Source organism: Nerophis lumbriciformis, linkage group LG02 (genome assembly GCF_033978685.3).
Source record: "Nerophis lumbriciformis linkage group LG02, RoL_Nlum_v2.1, whole genome shotgun sequence".
Classification (NCBI taxonomy): Eukaryota; Metazoa; Chordata; class Actinopteri; order Syngnathiformes; family Syngnathidae; genus Nerophis; species Nerophis lumbriciformis.
The window spans coordinates 72,175,877-72,195,934 of NC_084549.2; the positions used below are offsets into that span (position 1 = coordinate 72,175,877).

General features: G+C 40.3%; 1 protein-coding gene across 2 annotated transcripts in view; it reads right to left on the reverse strand.

Moving 5' to 3' along the window:
• Positions 1-566: 566 nt before the first annotated feature.
• Positions 567-20,058, reverse strand: part of sorcs3b (sortilin related VPS10 domain containing receptor 3b) — a 313,247-nt gene continuing 293,755 nt past the window's right edge. The window contains exons 27-28 of one of the 2 annotated variants that reach the window (XM_061968212.1): positions 17,092-17,176; positions 567-611 (exon numbers count right to left, since the gene is read on the reverse strand). In XM_061968212.1, the coding sequence (XP_061824196.1) occupies positions 17,112-17,176 (65 nt within the window). In that variant the 3' untranslated portion in view covers positions 567-611; positions 17,092-17,111. Of the gene's footprint in view, positions 612-16,913; positions 17,177-20,058 lie in introns of those variants that run through there. The other variant, XM_061968203.1, reaches the window with a different exon arrangement.

Below are 20,058 nucleotides of genomic sequence, written 5' to 3' on the forward strand. Positions count from 1 at the left end.
TGAAGCCTCTGCAGGAAGAGGTCTCTGCATATTTCCAGGATGATGTGTGGGAGAGCTTCAAGAACACTGTATGTGTTAAGAATGTATTTGTGTAATGTGGACGGAAGGACTATTTTACCTTTTTTAACATCTAAAACCTTTTTTTAACATCTAATACAGGTAATGGACTGAGCACATCGACAACATATTTCCAAACACCAGCAGTTTGACTGTCTTCAATGTGTTCTCTCCCAGCCAAATGTTGTCAAACTCTAGTACAGAGTATGGGGATGCTGAGATGAGGACACTGGCTGAGGAGTTTCCAAGACTGAGTCAGTCTGACCTGTTGTCAGAGTGGAGCTCATACAGACTGAGAGTGCGGAGTCCTGATCTGAAGGTCCCATATATTCATTTACATTAACTGTATCACCACCACAACAGTCTGGTTTTACTGAATAATTTAATTCATCTTTGTTTTCACTGCTTTTATTCAGACAAAATCCCTGGCGGAGGTGCTTCTGTGGCTTGTATCTGCAGAATCTGCTGAGATGTATCCCACCCTGAGCCTTGCAGCTGCTATCGCCCTCACAGCTTCTGTCCAGACTGCAGATGTGGAGAGGCTCTTCTCTGCACTCAAAATTGTAATACATGATTGAAAACACTATCACTCTTCATGTCTGTATCAGAATGAATACTTAATGCATGATGAATTGTTTTGTATAAAGGGGAACATTATCACCAGACCTATGTAAGCGTCAATATATACCTTGATGTTGCAGAAAAAAGACCATATATTTTTTTAACCGATTTCCGAACTCTAAATGGGTGAATTTTGGCGAATTAAACACCTTTCTATTATTCGCTCTCGGAGCGATGATGTCACAACGTGATGTCACATTGGGAAGCAATCCGCCATTTCCTCACTTTCGTCGGTGTGTTGTCGGAGGGTGTAACAACACGAACAGGGACGGATTCAAGTTGCACCAGTGGCCCAAAGATGCGAAAGTTGGCAAGAAATTGGACGAAATTTGTTCAAAATACGAGGGTGTGGGGAAAGCCGACGAAATGGTCAGTCGTTTGTTCCGCACACTTTACCGACGAAAGCTATGCTACGACAGAGATGGCAAGAATGTGTGGATATCCTGCGACACTCAAAGCAGATGCATTTCCAACGATAAAGACCCTAGCTTCCCTGGCCTGCTGACATCAACTCCAAAACTGGACAGATCAGCTTTCAGGAAAAGAGAGCGGATGAGGGTATGTCTACAGAATATATTAATTGATGAAAACTTTATTCATTACTCGCGATTTTACGTAAATTATTATACATAAACTGTGTTTACCAATAATTTAGCTTAAAAACATTTATTTTTTTCAATCATTCGAGTACATTCGGGTAGTCTTGTGTAATGCAGTATTTTGTGTCTATTTAGGTATGGTTAACCTGAGTGCTGAAATCGTGGAAAAATATGTTCTTAGCGCGCCTGAAATGGGCTGTCTGCACTTGCCAAATGTATTTCATATGCTGTAAACCTAGTTCATAGTTGTTAGTTTCCTTTAATGCCAAACAAACTCATACCAATCGTTGGTTAGAAGGCGATCGCCGAATTCGTCCTCGCTTTCTCCCGTGTCGCTGGCTGTCGTGTCGGTTTCGCTTGCATACGGTTCAAACCGATATGGCTCAATAGCTTCAGTTTCTTCTTCAATTTCGTTTTCGCTACCTGCCTCCACACTACAACCATCCGTTTCAATACATGCGTAATCTGTTGAATCGCTTAAGCCGCTGAAATCCGAGTCTGAATCCGAGCTAATGTCGCTATAATTTGCTGTTCTATCCGCCATGTTTGTTTGTATTGGCATCACTGTGTGACGTCACAGGAAAATGGACGGGTGTATATAACGATGGTTAAAATCAGGCACTTTGAAGCTTTTTTTAGGGATATTGCGTGATGGGTAAAATTTTGAAAAAAACTTCGAAAAATAAAATATGCCACTGGGAACTGATTTTTAATGGTTTTAACCCTTCTGAAATTGTGATAATGTTCCCCTGTAAGGTGAAGACACCTCCGCGCAACAGACTGAAGGAGAGCCACTTAGATGTCTGTTGTAAGGTGGCCATTGATGGACCAGACCAGGAGGCCATGGTCTACAAGGAGTGCATTAGGATATTCGACAGAATGAAAAAGAGGAGACTGAAATGTTCTCTGTCTGGTTGTGAGATGTGTGGATAAAGTGTACTTTCAATTTAAAGTTGGCACCTGATTTGTGTATGTATAGTTTTAATAAATGAACGCTTTAACATGATAATAGTCATATTCTGCCGATGAATGGTGCATGTATTATATTTTTATATACAAGGCACACATACATGTGATGGTGGTTCTTTGGTCAAAATGCTGCATAGATGATGTTTTAGACATCATCTTCAAGTTGCTTTCTGACAGTCGCTTCAGGATGCGCCGTTTTGTGGGTGGTCTTATTTACGTATCTCACCTTCGACAGCGTCTTCTCCCCGTCATCATTGTTGTAGCGGTGTAGCGTGCAAGGACGGGAGTGGAAGTGTCAAAAGACGGAGCTAACTGTTTTAATGACATGCAGACTTTGCTTCAATCAATAACGGAGCAGCATCTCCTCATCCGGAAATGTGTTCCGTGAAAAACCGTCCAACCGGAACTCTCTAAAAACTAAAGTTCCTTTGGTGAACTCACTACACCGGTATGTTTTAGTGCTTTCATGGCGGGTGTACTGACAGATATAAGTAAGGACTTTACACTACTTTATATTAGAAATGGCAACAGTGGAGGATGAATGTCACATAACAAGAAGATAAGAGAAAAAGAAGCTTATCGACTACAGCGTTGGCACGGACTACAAAGGCGGATGTGCGCACATTTTCAGGATTTATGCAGATCCCAAATACAGATCAGCAGGTACCAGAAGGTAAGAAAAGTTGCTTTTGCATAATATTGCGAAACAAAACCCCAGATAATGTCTTACTTTATACACACACCATAATAATACTCCTATGTTGAAGCACAGTACAATCCATCAAGCGGTGTGGCTTCATAGCTTACCAAAGTCCTACTAAAACATGTTGATAGATTTTTGAGCGCTGTGTGTAATGTTCTATATTTTCAATGGAACATATATACTGTTGGTGTTGTTTACTTGGGTCATATTGCCATTATAGTGCAGCCTACATGTATCTCTTGTTTGACTGCCATCTACTGGTCACACTTATCATTACACAATGTACCAAATAAAATTGCTTCGAGGTGGGTAAGCAAAACCAGAATGAATCCGTACATTAGGCGCAACGGGTTATAATGCGCACTGTCGAGTTTTGAGGGGAAAAAAGGACATGCTTAATACTGTATGTTGTATTCCTACAGGCTTTGTCATAGCAACAAAATGCAGCAAAACACTGTGTCATATAAAAATACATTTATTCTGAACAGTTTCAAAATGTACTCACAGTAAGAAATAGGATTCAACACCATCATTAGATATCATGGATGAAACAGAATCTTATATAGATCATGCACAGTGTTTGCTAGTAGCACAATGTTAGGACTATACAGTAGAACAAGGAGTGTCATTGTTTATTTGATGTGCCCAGTAAAGCTTTTATCAACTCACTATGACAGAACATTTGCTCACCCTAATAATGTACACTTAAGCTTCTTATTGTTTTGATTTATTTGTACAATGAATCAGGGCATGCAAGTGTAAAAACCCAAAATAAAAACAATGAGGACATTGTTCAAAACTTTACAATGAACAGAGAGATTTACATTCTTTCTTGTTGTATTTACACGATTGTGTTGATTTCCTTCTAATTCAACACACTTTAAAGAGGCTGCTCATGAGGATTTAGTAGGATTTTGTACAAAAGTGATATGAGCTATCGATACATTTTAGAAATTGAGTATTAATCAAGTAATCAGATAAAACCTACTTTATATGGCTTTGATGCGTATTTTTGTGAAAATAGTTAAAATAAATATTTTTCTGCTTGGCATAACTTTTTCTTAATAGGTAGGAATCAACATTGACATTGCACTTGAAAAATGTGCTCATTAATAAAAATGTGAAAGAATAATTAAAATATACAGTACAGGCTAAAAGTTTGGACACACCTTCCCATTCAATGCGTTTTCTTTATTTTCATGACTATTTACATTGTAGATTGTCACTGAAGGCATCAAAACTATGAATGAACACATGTGGAGTTATGTACCGTATTTTCCGGACTATAAGTCTGTTCAGGAGAGAACACACAGAAGATAATACAAATTATAACAGAAGAAATGAACAAATTAAAAAGATGGTTTGACAAAAACAGACTATCTTTGAATCTCAGTAAAACTAAAATAATGCTATTTGGTAATAGTAGAAAAGAGCATCATACACAAATACAAATAGACGAAGTAGACATAGAAAGGGTAAAAGAAACTAGATTTTTGGGAGTATTAATAGATGATCAAATGAACTGGAAATCTCATATACAAAACATACAACATAAGGTGGCAAAAAACATTTCAATAATGAATAAAGCAAAATATGTCCTGGGCCAAAAATCACTACATATTCTCTACTGCTCGCTAGTGTTACCATATCTGAGTTATTGTGCAGAAATATGGGGAAATAACTACAAATGTGCGCTACATTGGCTAACCGTGTTACAAAAAAGATCAGTTAGAATAATACATAATGTTGGATATAGAGAACATATTATTATTTATTAAGTCAGAAATATTAAAGTTTGGTGATTTGGTAAAATTGCAAACAGCTAAAATTGTGTACAAAGCAAACTATAACCTGCTACCAAAGAATGTACAACAATTCTTCTCAACTAAAGAGGAGAAATATAACCTTAGAGGAAAAAATAATTTAAAACATTTATATGCACGTACAACACTTAAAACTTTTAGCATATCAGTATGTGGAATTAAATGATGGAATGGATTAAGTAAAGAAGTTAAAAATTGTACTGATATGATCCAGTTTAAGAGGTTGTTCAAAATAATAGTGCTTACAGAGTACAAAAAAGAAGAATTATGAGAAATACTTTCAACCTTATTGAAAATAAGATATTCTTCATCTCAGTATGTTAATAATGACTGAATTAATTAATTAATTACATATTACAAAACTGTTGTATACTAATTCATAGATGTTATTTTATTATATAAAAAGGTCAGTAAATGATTCTATATATTTGTAAACGCTTGAAGTGGGAAAGGGGTAGGATTAAATAAGCTTTGCTTCTTCCTACTCCTTTTCGGGCATGATGTAAAATGAAATGATATGAAATTGTGTGATGTATTATGATGTAAGTGTGTTCATGTTCCAAATAAACTAAAGAAAGAAAGAAGTCGCAGTTTTTTTCATAGTTTGGCCGGGGGTGCGACTTATACTCAGGAGCGACTTATGTGTGAAATGATTAACACATTACCGTAAAATATCAAATAATATTATTGATCTCATTCACGTAAGAGATTAGACGTATAAGATTTCATGGGATTTAGCGATTAGGAGTGACAGATTGTTTGGTAAACGTATAGCATGTTCTATATGTTATAGTTATTTGAATGACTATTACCATAATATGTTACGTTAACATACCAGTTGGTTATTTATGCCTCATATAACGTACACTTATTCAGCTTGTTATTCACTATTCTTGATATATTTTAAATTGCCTTTCAAATGTCTATTTTTGGTGTTGGTTTTTATCAAATACATTTCCCTAAAAAATGCGACTTATATATGTTTTTTTTCCTTCTTTATTATGCATTTTCGGCTGGTGCGACTTATACTCCGGAGTAGAGATGCGCGGTTTGCGGGCACAACCGCGGAGTCCGCGGATTATCCGCGGATCGGGCGGATGAAATAAAAAAAAATTAGATTTTATCCGCGGGTCGGGTCGGGTCGGGTCGGGTCGGGCGGTTGAAATAAAAAAAAATTAGATTATAAATAGATTCAGGCGGGTGGCAGTTAAACCAATTGGGAAATATATATACATAGTTAAATGTTGTTACCCACATACGAAAAACGAGCAGGCACCTGCTGCATATGTCACAACAGAAGAAAAAAAAAAAAAAGAGATGGACACTTTTACGGAGCGGAGAAGGGACGCCTCGCCGGGGTCCGGGACCGAGGCCCCTTCCCCCGAGAGGGCCCCACCGGGAGCCGTAGCTGAGGCGATCCGCGAGAAGGGCCCGACGCACGTCCAGGGTCACCACCGCGCCCACCGCACCGACACCCCGCCTCGTCCGCCTTCGCCGCGGCCGGCGTCACGCGCAGCAGGTAAGCAGCTTACCTGCCCGCCACCCCCGTGGCTGGGGGCTCGTAACAGGGGTCACTCCGCGCGCTCCGCCCGCGCAGATTACCTGCCCGCCACCCCTGTTGCCGGGGGTGCGTAACAGGGGTCACTCCGCGCGCAGTGCGCTCACGAAAGGGGTGGAGCTCACCCTGGTTGATAGCAGGACGGTGGCCATGGAAGTCGGAACCCGCTAAGGAGTGTGTATAACAACCCACCTGCCGAATCAACTAGCCCTGAAAATGGATGGCGCTGGAGCGTCGGGCCCATACCCGGCCGTCGCCGGCAGCGAGACGCGCTTGGAGGTGCGCTCAGCGCGGCTCCCATATGATTGCGCACTGGTGTGCGTCTGGGTCGTGACAGCGTGGCAAGCGAATGTCTGTGCTGCATTGGATCAGTCTCCTTTCTTTAACAGGCAAAAGCTTTATAACCTCACTAATGCCTTGCATCGTCTATATTAGATATATAACAACGGGCGGGTGCGGGCGGATGCGGTTCTGATCAAATGTTACATCGGGTGGATGGCGGATGGTTGACGACTTTCTGATGCGGTTGCGGATGAAATAATTGCCTATCCGCGCATCTCTACTCCGGAGCTACTTACACTCCGAAAAATACGGTACTTAACAAAAAAAGGTGAAATAACTGAAAACATGTTTTATATTCTAGTTTCTTCAAAATAGCCACCCTTTGCTCTGATTACAACTTTGCACACTCTTGGCATTCTCTCGATGAGATTCAAGAGGTAGTCACCTGAAATGGTTTTCACTTCACAGGTGTCATAGTTTTGATGCCTTCAGTGACAATCCGCAATGTAAATAGTCATGAAAATAAAGAAAACGCATTGAAATGAGAAGGTGTGCCCAAACTTTTGGCCTGTACTGTATGTTTGAAAAAAAAAAACATGTATGTAGTTTAAAATAAGTTAATGAAAAGACAGAGACGTTTGAATTTTAGGTCGTGCAAAGTAACACTGTTTGCCCGCACAAACTAGTTGAACTTTAAAAGCACTCAGTTACCCAAAAAGGCAAAGTATGATAATGCATTATAGCAAAGTAATTGACATTCAATTAATAAAAAAGCATGTTCTGCAACCGTATTACAAACATATTATCAATTGTATACGCATTTATCATTTAAAAAGTTATTATTGGAGAAGTAGTGTTTGACATTCGGACAAACAACCCATTCAGCATCAATGTACACACTGTAGATGCGCTAAGATGTGTTTGAATAAAACTTATGTTATGCAGTCAAGCATAAAAGGATGGTGTTTGCTGCCTGCCAAAACTGACTTTTAGCTTGTTAACGCTTGTTTGCAGTGTAAATATGCAGGGTGCTTTGATCGCATCGATATACAGTAGTAGTAAAAATGACATGATTGCACACTGTTGTTTGTCTTTTTAAGTTTAAAATGACAAACTCTTGAAAGCTTCTGTTCTTTCCTTGAGGCCATTATCTCTATTTCCCCCTCTTAACTGTTTTCCTTCGAGCCATTTTTCTCCGCCGCCACCGCTCCCATGAGCCATCTACTGCAGCAGCTGCGTCCGCGTATTTTAAGATTGCACAAACTTTTATTAGTTACGCTCATTAAACAAATAAATTAACAGAAATCAAAGCTTTTTCCCCTAACCAAATTAATGCAGTTTTAGATATGAGCTGTCACTTTTGGGAAAGAAAAATACCGATTTTGCACAAAAACAAGACCTCAGTGTACGTGTATGAACATACCACGGTTATTGCGACCAAAATGATCACGGTTATGATTATTATTATTGCAATATTGTTGAATGTACTCAAAAAGTACCCATGCACACCATGAGATCTTTTGACAAAGTTATTTTTCTTTAAATAACTGGAGACACACTGTCAGAAAACCCACTATTGTGCCTATTTTACATTTGTTATGCTTCATTGATAGTGTTTAAGTCTTAGTATTTTATGTGTTTTAATGGCTAAGCTTTTATTGCTTTAAATATTGGTTTGTACTGTATCGCTTTTAGTTTATTTAAATGAAAAGTGCTTAACAAATTAATTCCATCCATCCATCCATCTTCTTCCGCTTATCCGAGGTCGGGTCGCGGGGGCAGCAGCCTAAGCAGGGAAGCCCAGACTTCCCTCTCCCCAGCCACTTCGTCCAGCTCTTCCTGTGGGACCCCGAGGCGTTCCCAGGACAGCCGGGAGACATAGTCTTCCCAACGTGTCCTGGGTCTTCCCCGCGGCCTCCTACCGGTCGGACGTGCCCTAAACACCTCCCTAGGGAGGCGTTCGGGTGGCATCCTAACCAGATGCCCGAACCACCTCATCTGGCTCCTCTCCATGTGGAGGAGCAGCGGCTTTACTTTGAGCTCCTCCCGGATGGCAGAGCTTCTCACCCTATCTCTAAGGGAGAGCCCTGCCACCCGGCGGGGGTAACTCATTTCGGCCGCTTGTACCCGTGATCTTGTCCTTTCGGTCATAACCCAAAGCTCATGACCATAGGTGAGGATGGGAACGTAGATCGACCTGTAAATTGAGAGCTTTGCCTTCCGGCTCAGCTCCTTCTTCACCACAACGGATCGATACAGCGTCCGCATTACTGAAGACGCCGCACCGATCCGCCTGTCGATCTCACGATCCACTCTTCCCTCACTCGTGAACAAGACTCCGAGGTACTTGAACTCCTCCACTTGGGGCAAGATCTCCTCCCCAACCCGGAGATGGCACTCCACCCTTTTCCGGGCGAGAACCATGGACTCGGACTTGGAGGTGCTGATTCTCATCCCAGTCGCTTCACACTCAGCTGCGAACCGATCCAGTGAGAGCTGAAGATCCTGGCCAGATGAAGCCATCAGGACCACATCATCTGCAAAAAGCAGAGACCTAATCCTGCAGCCACCAAACCAGATCCCCTCAACGCCTTGACTGCGCCTAGCAATTCTGTCCATAAAAGTTATGAACAGAATCGGTGACAAAGGGCAGCCTTGGCGGAGTCCAACCCTCACTGGAAACGTGTCCGACTTACTACCGGCAATGCGGACCAAGCTCTGGCACTGATCATACAGGGAGCGGACTGCCACAATCAGACCGTCCGATACCCCATACTCTCTGAGCACTCCCCACAGGACTTCCCGAGGGACACGGTCGAATGCCTTCTCCAAGTCCACAAAACACATGTAGACTGGTTGGGCAAACTCCCATGCACCCTCAAGGACCCTGCGGAGAGTATAGAGCTGGTCCACAGTTCCACGACCAGGACGAAAACCACACTGTTCCTCCTGAATCCGAGGTTCGACTATCCGGCGTAGCCTCCTCTCCAGTACACCTGAATAGACCTTACCGGGAAGGCTGAGGAGTGTGATCCCACGATAGTTAGAACACACCCTCCGGTTCCCCTTCTTAAAGAGAGGAACCACCACCCCGGTCTGCCAATCCAGTGACAAATTAATTGTATTAATATTTATTCCTGTCAGGCGTTGCGGCGTTCTACTCTTTTCAGCGGTCCTGGAACACACCGTAAAAACACCTAGTAATCTTCTGAGTATAGAACGATCACTCTGTCCTAAGCGAGGGTTCAATGTGCACTATTGAATACCTTAGTTGCTCAGACAGCAATGTGTTTGTATAAGCTTGGATTGAGGTGTGTCGTTTCTTAATGGGGAAAGGCGTCAGTGTCTCTTGTTTTCATGTTAGCATTTAAGCTAGCGAGCTGGTGCCAGTCAGTCCGTGGGTTTATTCATCAAAGTGCAATTATCAATCATGTTTTTTTCAATAATTGTATTTTAAAATGGTAATACTAACCATCAGGAGTTTAACCGCGGTTATCATTAATACGGTGTATTGTTACCAGTTAATACTGTTTATCGTTACCAGTTAATACTGTTTATTGTTACAAATTAATACTGTTTATCGTTACTAATTCAGCAGCATCGCATGATTCACTTTGAGCATTACCTAAACATTTGTTTTGCTTTTTCTTTGAATTTTTGTGGCTTCTTTTTTCTGCAACAGGCAGGAAGTCGTGTGAACCAAACACTTCAAAGTTAGTGCTGTGCCTTTGCACTTTACAGTGCAAAGACAATTTGCAAATTTGCAAATTTCTTCTTACACTTGCATACCTGCCAACTACTCCGGTTTTCCCGTAATTAGTGCGGTTTTCGTCAGCCTATTCCGGGTTACGGTTGCAGTGATAAAAAATACGGTTTTTCATTAATTGAAAAAAAAAATTTTTTTTTAAGTTTTATTCACGAAATCGCGTAACAACAATGACAATCGACACTGCTTCCCGTAACTTCCTATCGAGCCATTCCGAATGCCATGCGTGAGGCTATTTATAGCATCGCTGCCAAGCACGAGGCACCATGCAGTTGCCATTGTTTCCAAACGAGCGAACGATCATGGAATCAGCCGGAGAAAAATCGCAAACGAGTCTTAAACCGAAAAGAAAACTGCAGTCATTCCGTGAAGAATATTCAAAAGCCTATCCGGGAATAATTATCCGTTCCAAAAAGGGTGAAAACTACGCGAATTGCACCTTGTGTTCGATATTTCGATGACGACATTGGAAAAGTATTGTCAGTACTTCTGTCTTTGAGGGAATGCAATACGGCTTCCACAGGCGAAAACATTTACAAAATACTCGTGGAAGAAATAGACTCAAACGAAATTCCTTGGCAGAATTTGGTTTGCTTTGCTGCCGATAATGCTGCAGTGATGATGGGATCTAAAAAGGGTGTTGCAGCTTTCATTACGGAAATGTCTCCTTCGGTTTACATCGCCGGTAAGTACAGTTCGTAGCATAAAAAAACTCACAAAACATACAATTTTAAGTAAATCTTTTATTACATAAACAATAAATCAAATCAAAAATAATTTATGTGTACAGTATATCTTTTTATTTGTGATAACGATAACATGTTCAAAACAAGTAACATAACTATCATACTATTCTATTACTTCTTAATTCTATGATGCTATTGAATTACATTTTAATGAAGTAAACTTATCATAAAGTTACCATATCATTTTTGCAGTATGATCAATCTGATAGAATAAATTTGGATTTTAGCCACAAAAAGGTAATGACACCAATGTTATCTATTGGAATTGTTTAGTACTGTTAAAAGTGTTTATACTATTTATGCTTTCAAATCCAAGTTGAAGAAATCTTGTTAAATGTTGACAGCATAACTACCAAAATACAGAAGTATGTCCTTAATATTTTTGCAGTGCTATTTCTGTTGAAAAGTTAAAAATGATTACATTAGAAATGTGATGTGCCACTTTTCAAGTGTCTGATGGCTTCAATTAATTTTCATTAATTTTTCATATTTGGAATTCTTTTGAAAGGCTTACAAAAAAACTACATTTGAATTGTAATTCCATGCTATTGACAGGACTATTAATTTGAATGAAGTTAGCTTACCATGTTTACAGTATGATAATTGTGATAGAAATGTGAATTTTAGGCACAGAATATTTTTTACAATTGAACAAGGCAGTAGATTATACAAGCTTGGACAGAAAGTTAATAATGACACCAATTTTTTTTTTAATGGAATTGTTTAGTACTGTTTTACCATTTGTTTACTGTAAAAAGTGTTTATACGGTTTATACTTTCAATTAACAAATTGAAGTCTTGTGAAAGGTTGACAGGATAACTGGCATTAACTGTCAAAATAATTTCAAACTATTGAAGTTAGCTTACAGAATAAACATGTCAATCAACCCATATGATTTTTGCTGTAATATTTTTGTTTTGAAAAGTCACTGTGACTGATAGAAAAGTGATGGTTTTAGCAACATTTTTAAACCTGTCTGAATGCTAATAATCATTGTGCGTCGGCCTGAACCCCCCACCAGGACTTTGTCCTGGACCTACCGGGGCCTGCGGCCCCTGGACCCTGGCTACTAGGTTTTTCTGATTTCAAAAGTTGGCAGGTATGCACTTGCGTGACAACACCAAATCTACAAATTAACGTTCGTTTTGTGTGTTATGTAGTGCTGTCCAATTATATATTTTTTTAATCTGATTAATCACATGTTTGAATTTGGATTAATTGTGATTAATCACAGTTAATTACTTGCTTGCATAATTTATATTAACCTAAAAAAAGACACCAATATTTTGACACAAATGCAATATTATTGTTTGTATTTTTTGATTTATTGTTTTTTGTGTTTTAAAGTTATGTAGTGCTGTCAAATGATTTTTATTTTTAATCCGATTAATCACATTTTTTAGTTTGGATTAATTGTGATTAATCACAGTTGATTACTTGCTTACATAATTTATATTAACCTAAAAAAAGACACCAATATTTTGACACAAATGCAATATTATTGTTTGTATTTTTTAATTCATTGTTTTTTGTGTTTTAAAGTTATGTAGTGCTGTCAAATGATTTTTTTTTTTAATCCGATTAATCAAATTTTTTAGTTTGGATTAATTGTGATTAATCACAGTTAATTACTTGCTTACATAGTTTAAGTTAACCTAAAAAAAAGACACCCATAATTTGACACAAATGCAAATATTATTGTTTTAATTTTTTAATTTATTTGATGGTTTTTTGTTTTGTTTTACAGTTTTATCGAAAGCAATGTCACGGTTTATTTTGAAATGAAGTTTGCCAACAAACACTGACGTATAACATTCAGGTAACTATCCGCAGTTATGGTAAAAGAAGCAAGTACGGTCAAAATAAATTGTGTAGGCTAGGCCTGGGCGATATGGCTGAAAACTGTATCACAATATACATTTTTATATTGATGGATATTGATAATTATTGATATTTTTATGACTTGTTTAATTAAGCCGGCCAATAAATACAGTAATGCAATTTCCAATTTACCAAAGGTGCTATTTATCAGTGGAAAAAGTGATCCCCCCCCCCCCCCCCCCCGATGTTTACACAAAAAATATGATTTACAATTAAATCCAGATTTTTTCCCCCCCCTACTTTTAAAGAAAACATTAAATACAAATGACAGAGATAATTCAAAACAAGTTTTTCTTTTATTTGATCAAAAACAACACTGCATCTTACTTACACTTAGAAAAAATTCTTGTTTGTACAATTTTTTAGACTTTTTAGACCAGATATAAATTGTACTTTTTATGGAATGATTTACAAATAATTAAATTAAGAGATTCCCTTGGGAAGCAATACTTCTGCTTGAATGGAATACTTTTGTCAACAAAAATACAGCATTGCACATTGCATGCAAATAAACAATCTCCAACATTGAGATCAATAAAGTGCAAACTTATGTTTTAAATAACATACTTCTGTAGATAAAAATGTAGTATTACACATTGTATCCAAGTAAAACATTAAGAGGACTATAGTTAGTTTCATTTTTCATTCACACATCTTGCTGGTGTGCAGAGCGACTGTTTTAGTGCATTGTGCTTCTTTCTCATCATACATGGCATCATCATACACACCTGATGTAAATGATTGTGTCATGACTTGGTCCTGGGTGTTTGCTTTTCCGGAATGCAACGGAAAGTTGGCTCGGGCGAGACGGGAATGTAAGTACATGATTTATTTAATATATCAAAAAAAAGTACAAACGAAAAGCGCGCACAGTGGCGGAGAACAAACTATGAAACCAAAAGACTATAGCAAAATAAACAAAAACTTACTTGGCTTGGACAAAAGTAGCAGCATGAAGGATGGACATGAAAAAACAAGTGTCAGGAATGTGAAGAGCAAAAATGTGGGATGTCGCCAGAAAGACAAACTGAAAACAATGAACTTAAATACTACAGACATGATTAACGAAAACAGGTGCGTGACTCAAAACGTGAAACAGGTGCGTGACGTGACAGGTGAAAACTAATGGGTTGCTATGGTGACAAACAAGAGTGCACAATGAGTCCAAACGTGGAACAGGTGAAACTAATGGGTAATCATGGAAACAAGACAAGGGAGTGAAAAGCCAGAAACCAAAGAGTCCAATAACTAAACAAAACAAAACATGACTAATACAAAACATGGTCACACAGACATGACAGATTCCACCACTGGAAGGGGATTTTTAGCCAGTACTTTGTTTGTTGTTGTGTCTTGTTCGCCTCTTAAAGAGTTGTATTTCCCTCACTCGACTGGAGGCTTTGGTTTCAGATACTGGACCAACTTTGTTGTGCGGATGCCTTTTTGAAACAAACGTTGTCACTTGTCCCACGCCTGTTGCCACAAAATCAAAGTTCTGACAACACTTTTATTCGTAACAAACATCTCGCTCTCGTTGGCGTTAGCATTAGCCATGTTTTGCTATGTCAGCCGCTAAGAAAGTAAGGACACAGAGCCAGCTACGGAGAAGCTCATAAGGGGCTAAAAGTTTACTCTTACCTGATTGGCTGTTAGCGTGTCCCTCCCACCGCTCACTGACACTTCCTGTTTCCTGTTTGCTGGGTTCCCAGAGCGCGAGTGACTTCATGCAACAAATCTTGCTTCATAATTACTGTTTTGTTCCGACCAAAAATATAAATATACAGTACAGACCAAAAGTTTGGACACACCTTCTTATTCAATGCGTTTTTTTAATTTTCATGACTATTTACATTGTAGATTGTCACGCCGGATAGTCGAACCTCGGATTCAGGAGGAAAAGTGTGGTTTTCGTCCTGGTCGTGGAGCTGTGGACCAGTTCTATACTCTCGGCAGGGTCCTTGAGGGTGCATGGGAGTTTGCCCAACCAGTCTACATGTGCTTTGTGGACTTGGAGAAGGCATTCGACCGTGTCCCTCGGGAGGTCCTGTGGGGAGTGCTCAGGTATCGGACTGTCTGATTGTGGCGGTCCGCTCCCTGTATGATCAGTGTCAGAGCTTGGTCCGCATTGCCGGCAGTAGGTCGGACACGTTTCCAGTGGGGGTTGGACTACGCCAAGGCTGCCCTTTGTCACCGATTCTGTTCATAACTTTTATGGACAGAATTTCTAGGCGCAGTCAAGGCGTTGAGGGGATCCGGTTTGATGGCTGCAGGATTAGGTCTCTGCTTTTTGCGGATGATGTGGTCCTGATGGCTTCATCTGGCCAGGATCTTCAGCTCTCACTGGATCGGTTCGCAGCCGAGTGTGAAGCGACTGGGATGAGAATCAGCACCTCCAAGTCCGAGTCCATGGTTCTCGCCCGGAAAAGGGTGGAGTGCCATCTCCGGGTTGGGGAGGAGACCCTGCCCCAAGTGGAGGAGTTCAAGTACCTAGGAGTCTTGTTCACGAGTCGGGGAAGAGTGGATCGTGAGATCGACAGGCGGATCGGTGCGGCGTCTTCAGTAATGCGGACGCTGTATCGATCCGTTGTGGTGAAGAAGGAGCTGAGCCGGAAGGCAAAGCTCTCAATTTTCCGGTCGATCTACGTTCCCATCCTCACCTATGGTCATGAGCTTTGGGTTATGACCGAAAGGACAAGATCACGGGTACAAGCGGCCGAAATGAGTTTCCTCCGCCGGGTGGCGGGGCTCTCCCTTAGAGATAGGGTGAGAAGCTCTGTCATCCGGGGGGAGCTCAAAGTAAAGCCGCTGCTCCTCCACATGGAGAGGAGCCAGATGAGGTGGTTCGGGCATCTGGTCAGGATGCCACCCGAACGCCTCCCTAGGGAGGTGTTTAGGGCACGTCCAACCGGTAGGAGGCCACAGGGAAGACCCAGGACACGTTGGGAAGACTATGTCTCCCAGCTGGCCTGGGAACGCCTCGGGATCCCCCGGCAGGAGCTGGACGAAGTGGCTGGGGAGAGGAAAGTCTGGACTTCCCTGCTTAGGCTGCTGCCCCCGCGACCCGACCTCGGATAAGCGGAAGAAGATGGATGGATGGATGGATGGATGGATGGATTGTCAAATCAAAGTTATGAATGAACACGTGTGGGGTTATGAACTTCAAAATAGCCACCCTTTGCTTTAATTACTGCTTTGCGTATTCTTGGCATTCTCTCAATGGGCTTGAAATGGTTTTCACTTCACAGGTGTGCTTGAAGCTCATGGAGAGAATGCCAAGAGTATGCAAAGCAATAATCAGAGCAAAGGGTGGCTATTTTGAAGAAACTAGAATAATAAAACATGTTTTCAGTTATTTCACCTTTTTTGTTAAGTACATAACTCCACATGTGTTCATTCTTAACTTTGATGTGACAATCTACAATGTAAATAGTCATGGAAATAAAGAAAAGACATTGAAAGAGAAGGTGTGTCCAAACTATTGGCCTGGACTGTATATCGAATGTTTTGTCAAACGCATTTTATATTTTATATTGATATCAATTATGTGTCTATTGCGATATATAGATAACGTTTTATCGGCCCAGTTCTAATTAATGCTATATTTTTTTAGATGAATCACATGAGTTAACTTGTTATTAATGACAGCCCTAGTTTTATGTCCTAATAGTCAACCTATTTTTTACATTTGTTACTTAAACATTGCTAATCAGGTTCTGATTTATTTCACTTTCAGCCCAGCAAGTCTAAATTTGTTTTTTTTCGGTTTACGACTACTGTGTGCTAAAAAAAACAAAAAAAACAGTACACATTAAATGTAATATGAAGCTTACATTTTTGTACAACTTCCTACTAAAATTCCTCATGTGGCCGTGCAACAGTTCTTATACAGTCTCGCTTGGTGGATGAATCCTTATCAAGTAGTGTCAAGTAGATATTTACTTTTATTAGGCATTAAAGTTGAAAACATGATTTACAGTATAGCGACCATCAGCATGGACTAAGTACTAATGATAGTAAAAAATAAAAAAAAAGCTAAGAAAGCGAACAATTTGCAGCACAATTGATAGACGACAATCTGTACTTACTGGGCAACAGTGTGCATGTCTTAGACGTTAGTACAGTTTGGGTACTCCCTGGTTACAATTCTCTCCATGTTCCTTCCTGCCGTTCCTAGGAACAAGAAAAATACATTGGTCAATACAACTCATCACAAGTCCTGGTCAGAATCCAATTTGGGCAGCTTCTCAACACATTAGGCAGACAAATGGTCGTCCCGAGGGGGGCGTGGCCTATCGCCAAGTTAGTGATGGAGAGCCGGTGAATGTACACGAGCCAGGCAGTTTGAAATGTGCAATTGCTAGCTTGTTTGAAAGGTGATAGTTGTCCATCTCACAGCAGTGTAAGCACTTTATGTCTAAAAAATTTTTTAATTTAACAAACGCCATGGGTGGATCTACACCTGACATCCACTGTAATGATGCCAAGCACAGGAGCGTATCTCGTCGATACTACTATGATTACATCATCACAAAATATTGTTCGTTTAAAAAAAAAAGTATTTTATGTTTATAAACTCAGGAAATACGTCCCTGGACACATGAGGACTTAAATTATGACCAATGTATGATCCTGTAACTACTTGGTATCGGCTCGATACCCAAATTTATGGTATCATCCAAAACTAATGTAAAGCATCAAACAACAGAATAATACGTTTTTATTACATTTTAATAGAAGTGTAGATAGACCATGTTAAAACAGAAAATAAGCAGACATTAACAGTAAATGAACAAGTAGATTAATACTTTATTTTTTACCACTTGTCCTTAATAATGTGTACAAAATAATAGAATGATAAATGACACAATATGTTACTGCATACGTCAGCAGACTAATTAGGAGTCTTTGTTTGTTTACTTACTGCTAAAAGAAAAGTTTTCTTGTATGTTAACTATTTTATTTAAAGGGGAACATTATCACCAGACCTATGTAAGCGTCAATATATACCTTGATGTTGCAGAAAAAAGACCATATATTTTTTTAACCGATTTCCGAACTCTAAATGGGTGAATTTTGGCGAATTAAACGCCTTTCTAATATTCGCTCTCGGAGCGATGACGTCACAACGTGGCGTCACATCGGGAAGCAATCCGCCATTTTCTCAAACACCGAGTCAAATCAGCTCTGTTATTTTCCGTTTTTTTCGACTGTTTTCCGTACCTTGGAGACATCGTGCCTCGTCGGTGTGTTGTCGGAGGGTGTAACAGCACGAACAGGGACGGATTCAAGTTGCACCAGTGGCCCAAAGATGCGAAAGTGGCAAGAAATTGGACGTTTGTTCCGCACACTTTACCGACGAAAGCTATGCTACGACAGAGATGGCAAGAATGTGTGGATATCCTGCCACACTCAAAGCAGATGCATTTCCAACGATAAAGTCAAAGAAATCTGCCGCCAGACCCCCATTCAATCAATCAATCAATCAATGTTTATTTATATAGCCCTAAATCACAAGTGTCTCAAAGGGCTGCACAAGCCACAACGACATCCTCGGTACAGAGCCCACATAAGGGCAAGGAAAAACTCACCCCAGTGGGACGTCGATGTGAATGACTATGAGAAACCTTGGAGAGGACCGCATATGTGGGTAACCCTCCACCCCCCCTCTAGGGGAGACCGAATGCAATGGATGTCGAGTGGGTCTGACATAATATTGTAAGAGTCCAGTCCATAGTGGGGCCAGCAAAAGAGTAAGTGTCTTCGTGTAAAAGGTATTTAAGGACAGTTGTTCGAGAGGACATCAGAAGAGTAATCAGGCCCATACTCTTTCTCTTGAAAGCTGCAGTTCCAGTCTAAGGGTTAATTTGAACCTTCAGAAATACAATTTCAGTATGCTGACATTCAGAGGGTGGCCGGATTAGAACTATCGACCCCTCAATCACGTACTTCCACATTGCGGTTTGGATGGATGGAATGGATGGAACTTTATCGTCACTACAGTCATTGCGCTAAAAAGGTACCATGAAATTACATTTTCAGTACAAACCCGTCCAAGAACAGACAGAACGGGAACACTGATCGGGTCGCCACATGGGCGGCACCTCTAAAAAATGTAGGAAAAATGGTAAACATTGAATCTGCCGGAGTGTGTGAGCAATTCAGGGACAAAGGACCTCGGTAGAACGGCAAACAATGGCGGCAGTTTGTTCCCGCAGACGAGCGAGCTAAACCCCCTATCGACCCTAGCTTCCCTGGCCTGCTGACATCAACTCCAAAACTGGACAGATCAGCTTTCAGGAAAAGAGCGCGGATGAGTGTATGTCTACAGAATATATTAATTGATGAAAATTGGGCTGTCTGCACTCTCAAAGTGCATGTTGTTGCCAAATGTATTTCATATGCTGTAAACCTAGTTCATAGTTGTTAGTTTCCTTTAATGCCAAACAAACACATACCAATCGTTGGTTAGAAGGCGATCGCCGAATTCGTCCTCGCTTTCTCCCGTGTCGCTGGCTGTCGTGTCGTTTTCGTCGGTTTCGCTTGCATACGGTTCAAACCGATATGGCTCAATAGCTTCAGTTTCTTCTTCAATTTGGTTTTCGCTACCTGCCTCCACACTACAACCATCCGTTTCAATACATGCGTAATCTGTTGAATCGCTTAAGCCGCTGAAATCCGAGTCTGAATCCGAGCTAATGTCGCTATAGCTTGCTGTTCTTTCCGCCATGTTTGTTTGTGTTGGCTTCACTATGTGACGTCACAGGAAAATGGACGGGTGTTTATAACGATGGTTAAAATCAGGCACAAGCTTTTTTTAGGGATATTGCGTGATGGGTAAAATTTCAGACTCGAGTCATGAATTTGATGACTTTAGACTCGACTTGACAAAATGTAAAAAGACTTGCAACTCGACTTAGACTTTAACATCAATGATTTGTGACTTCACTTGGACTTGAGCCTTTTGAATTGACATGACTTGACATGACTTGCTACTTTCCCCAAAACCCAAAGATGAAAAAGTTATTCGGGAGCGCTCCGTATTTTTCATTGTG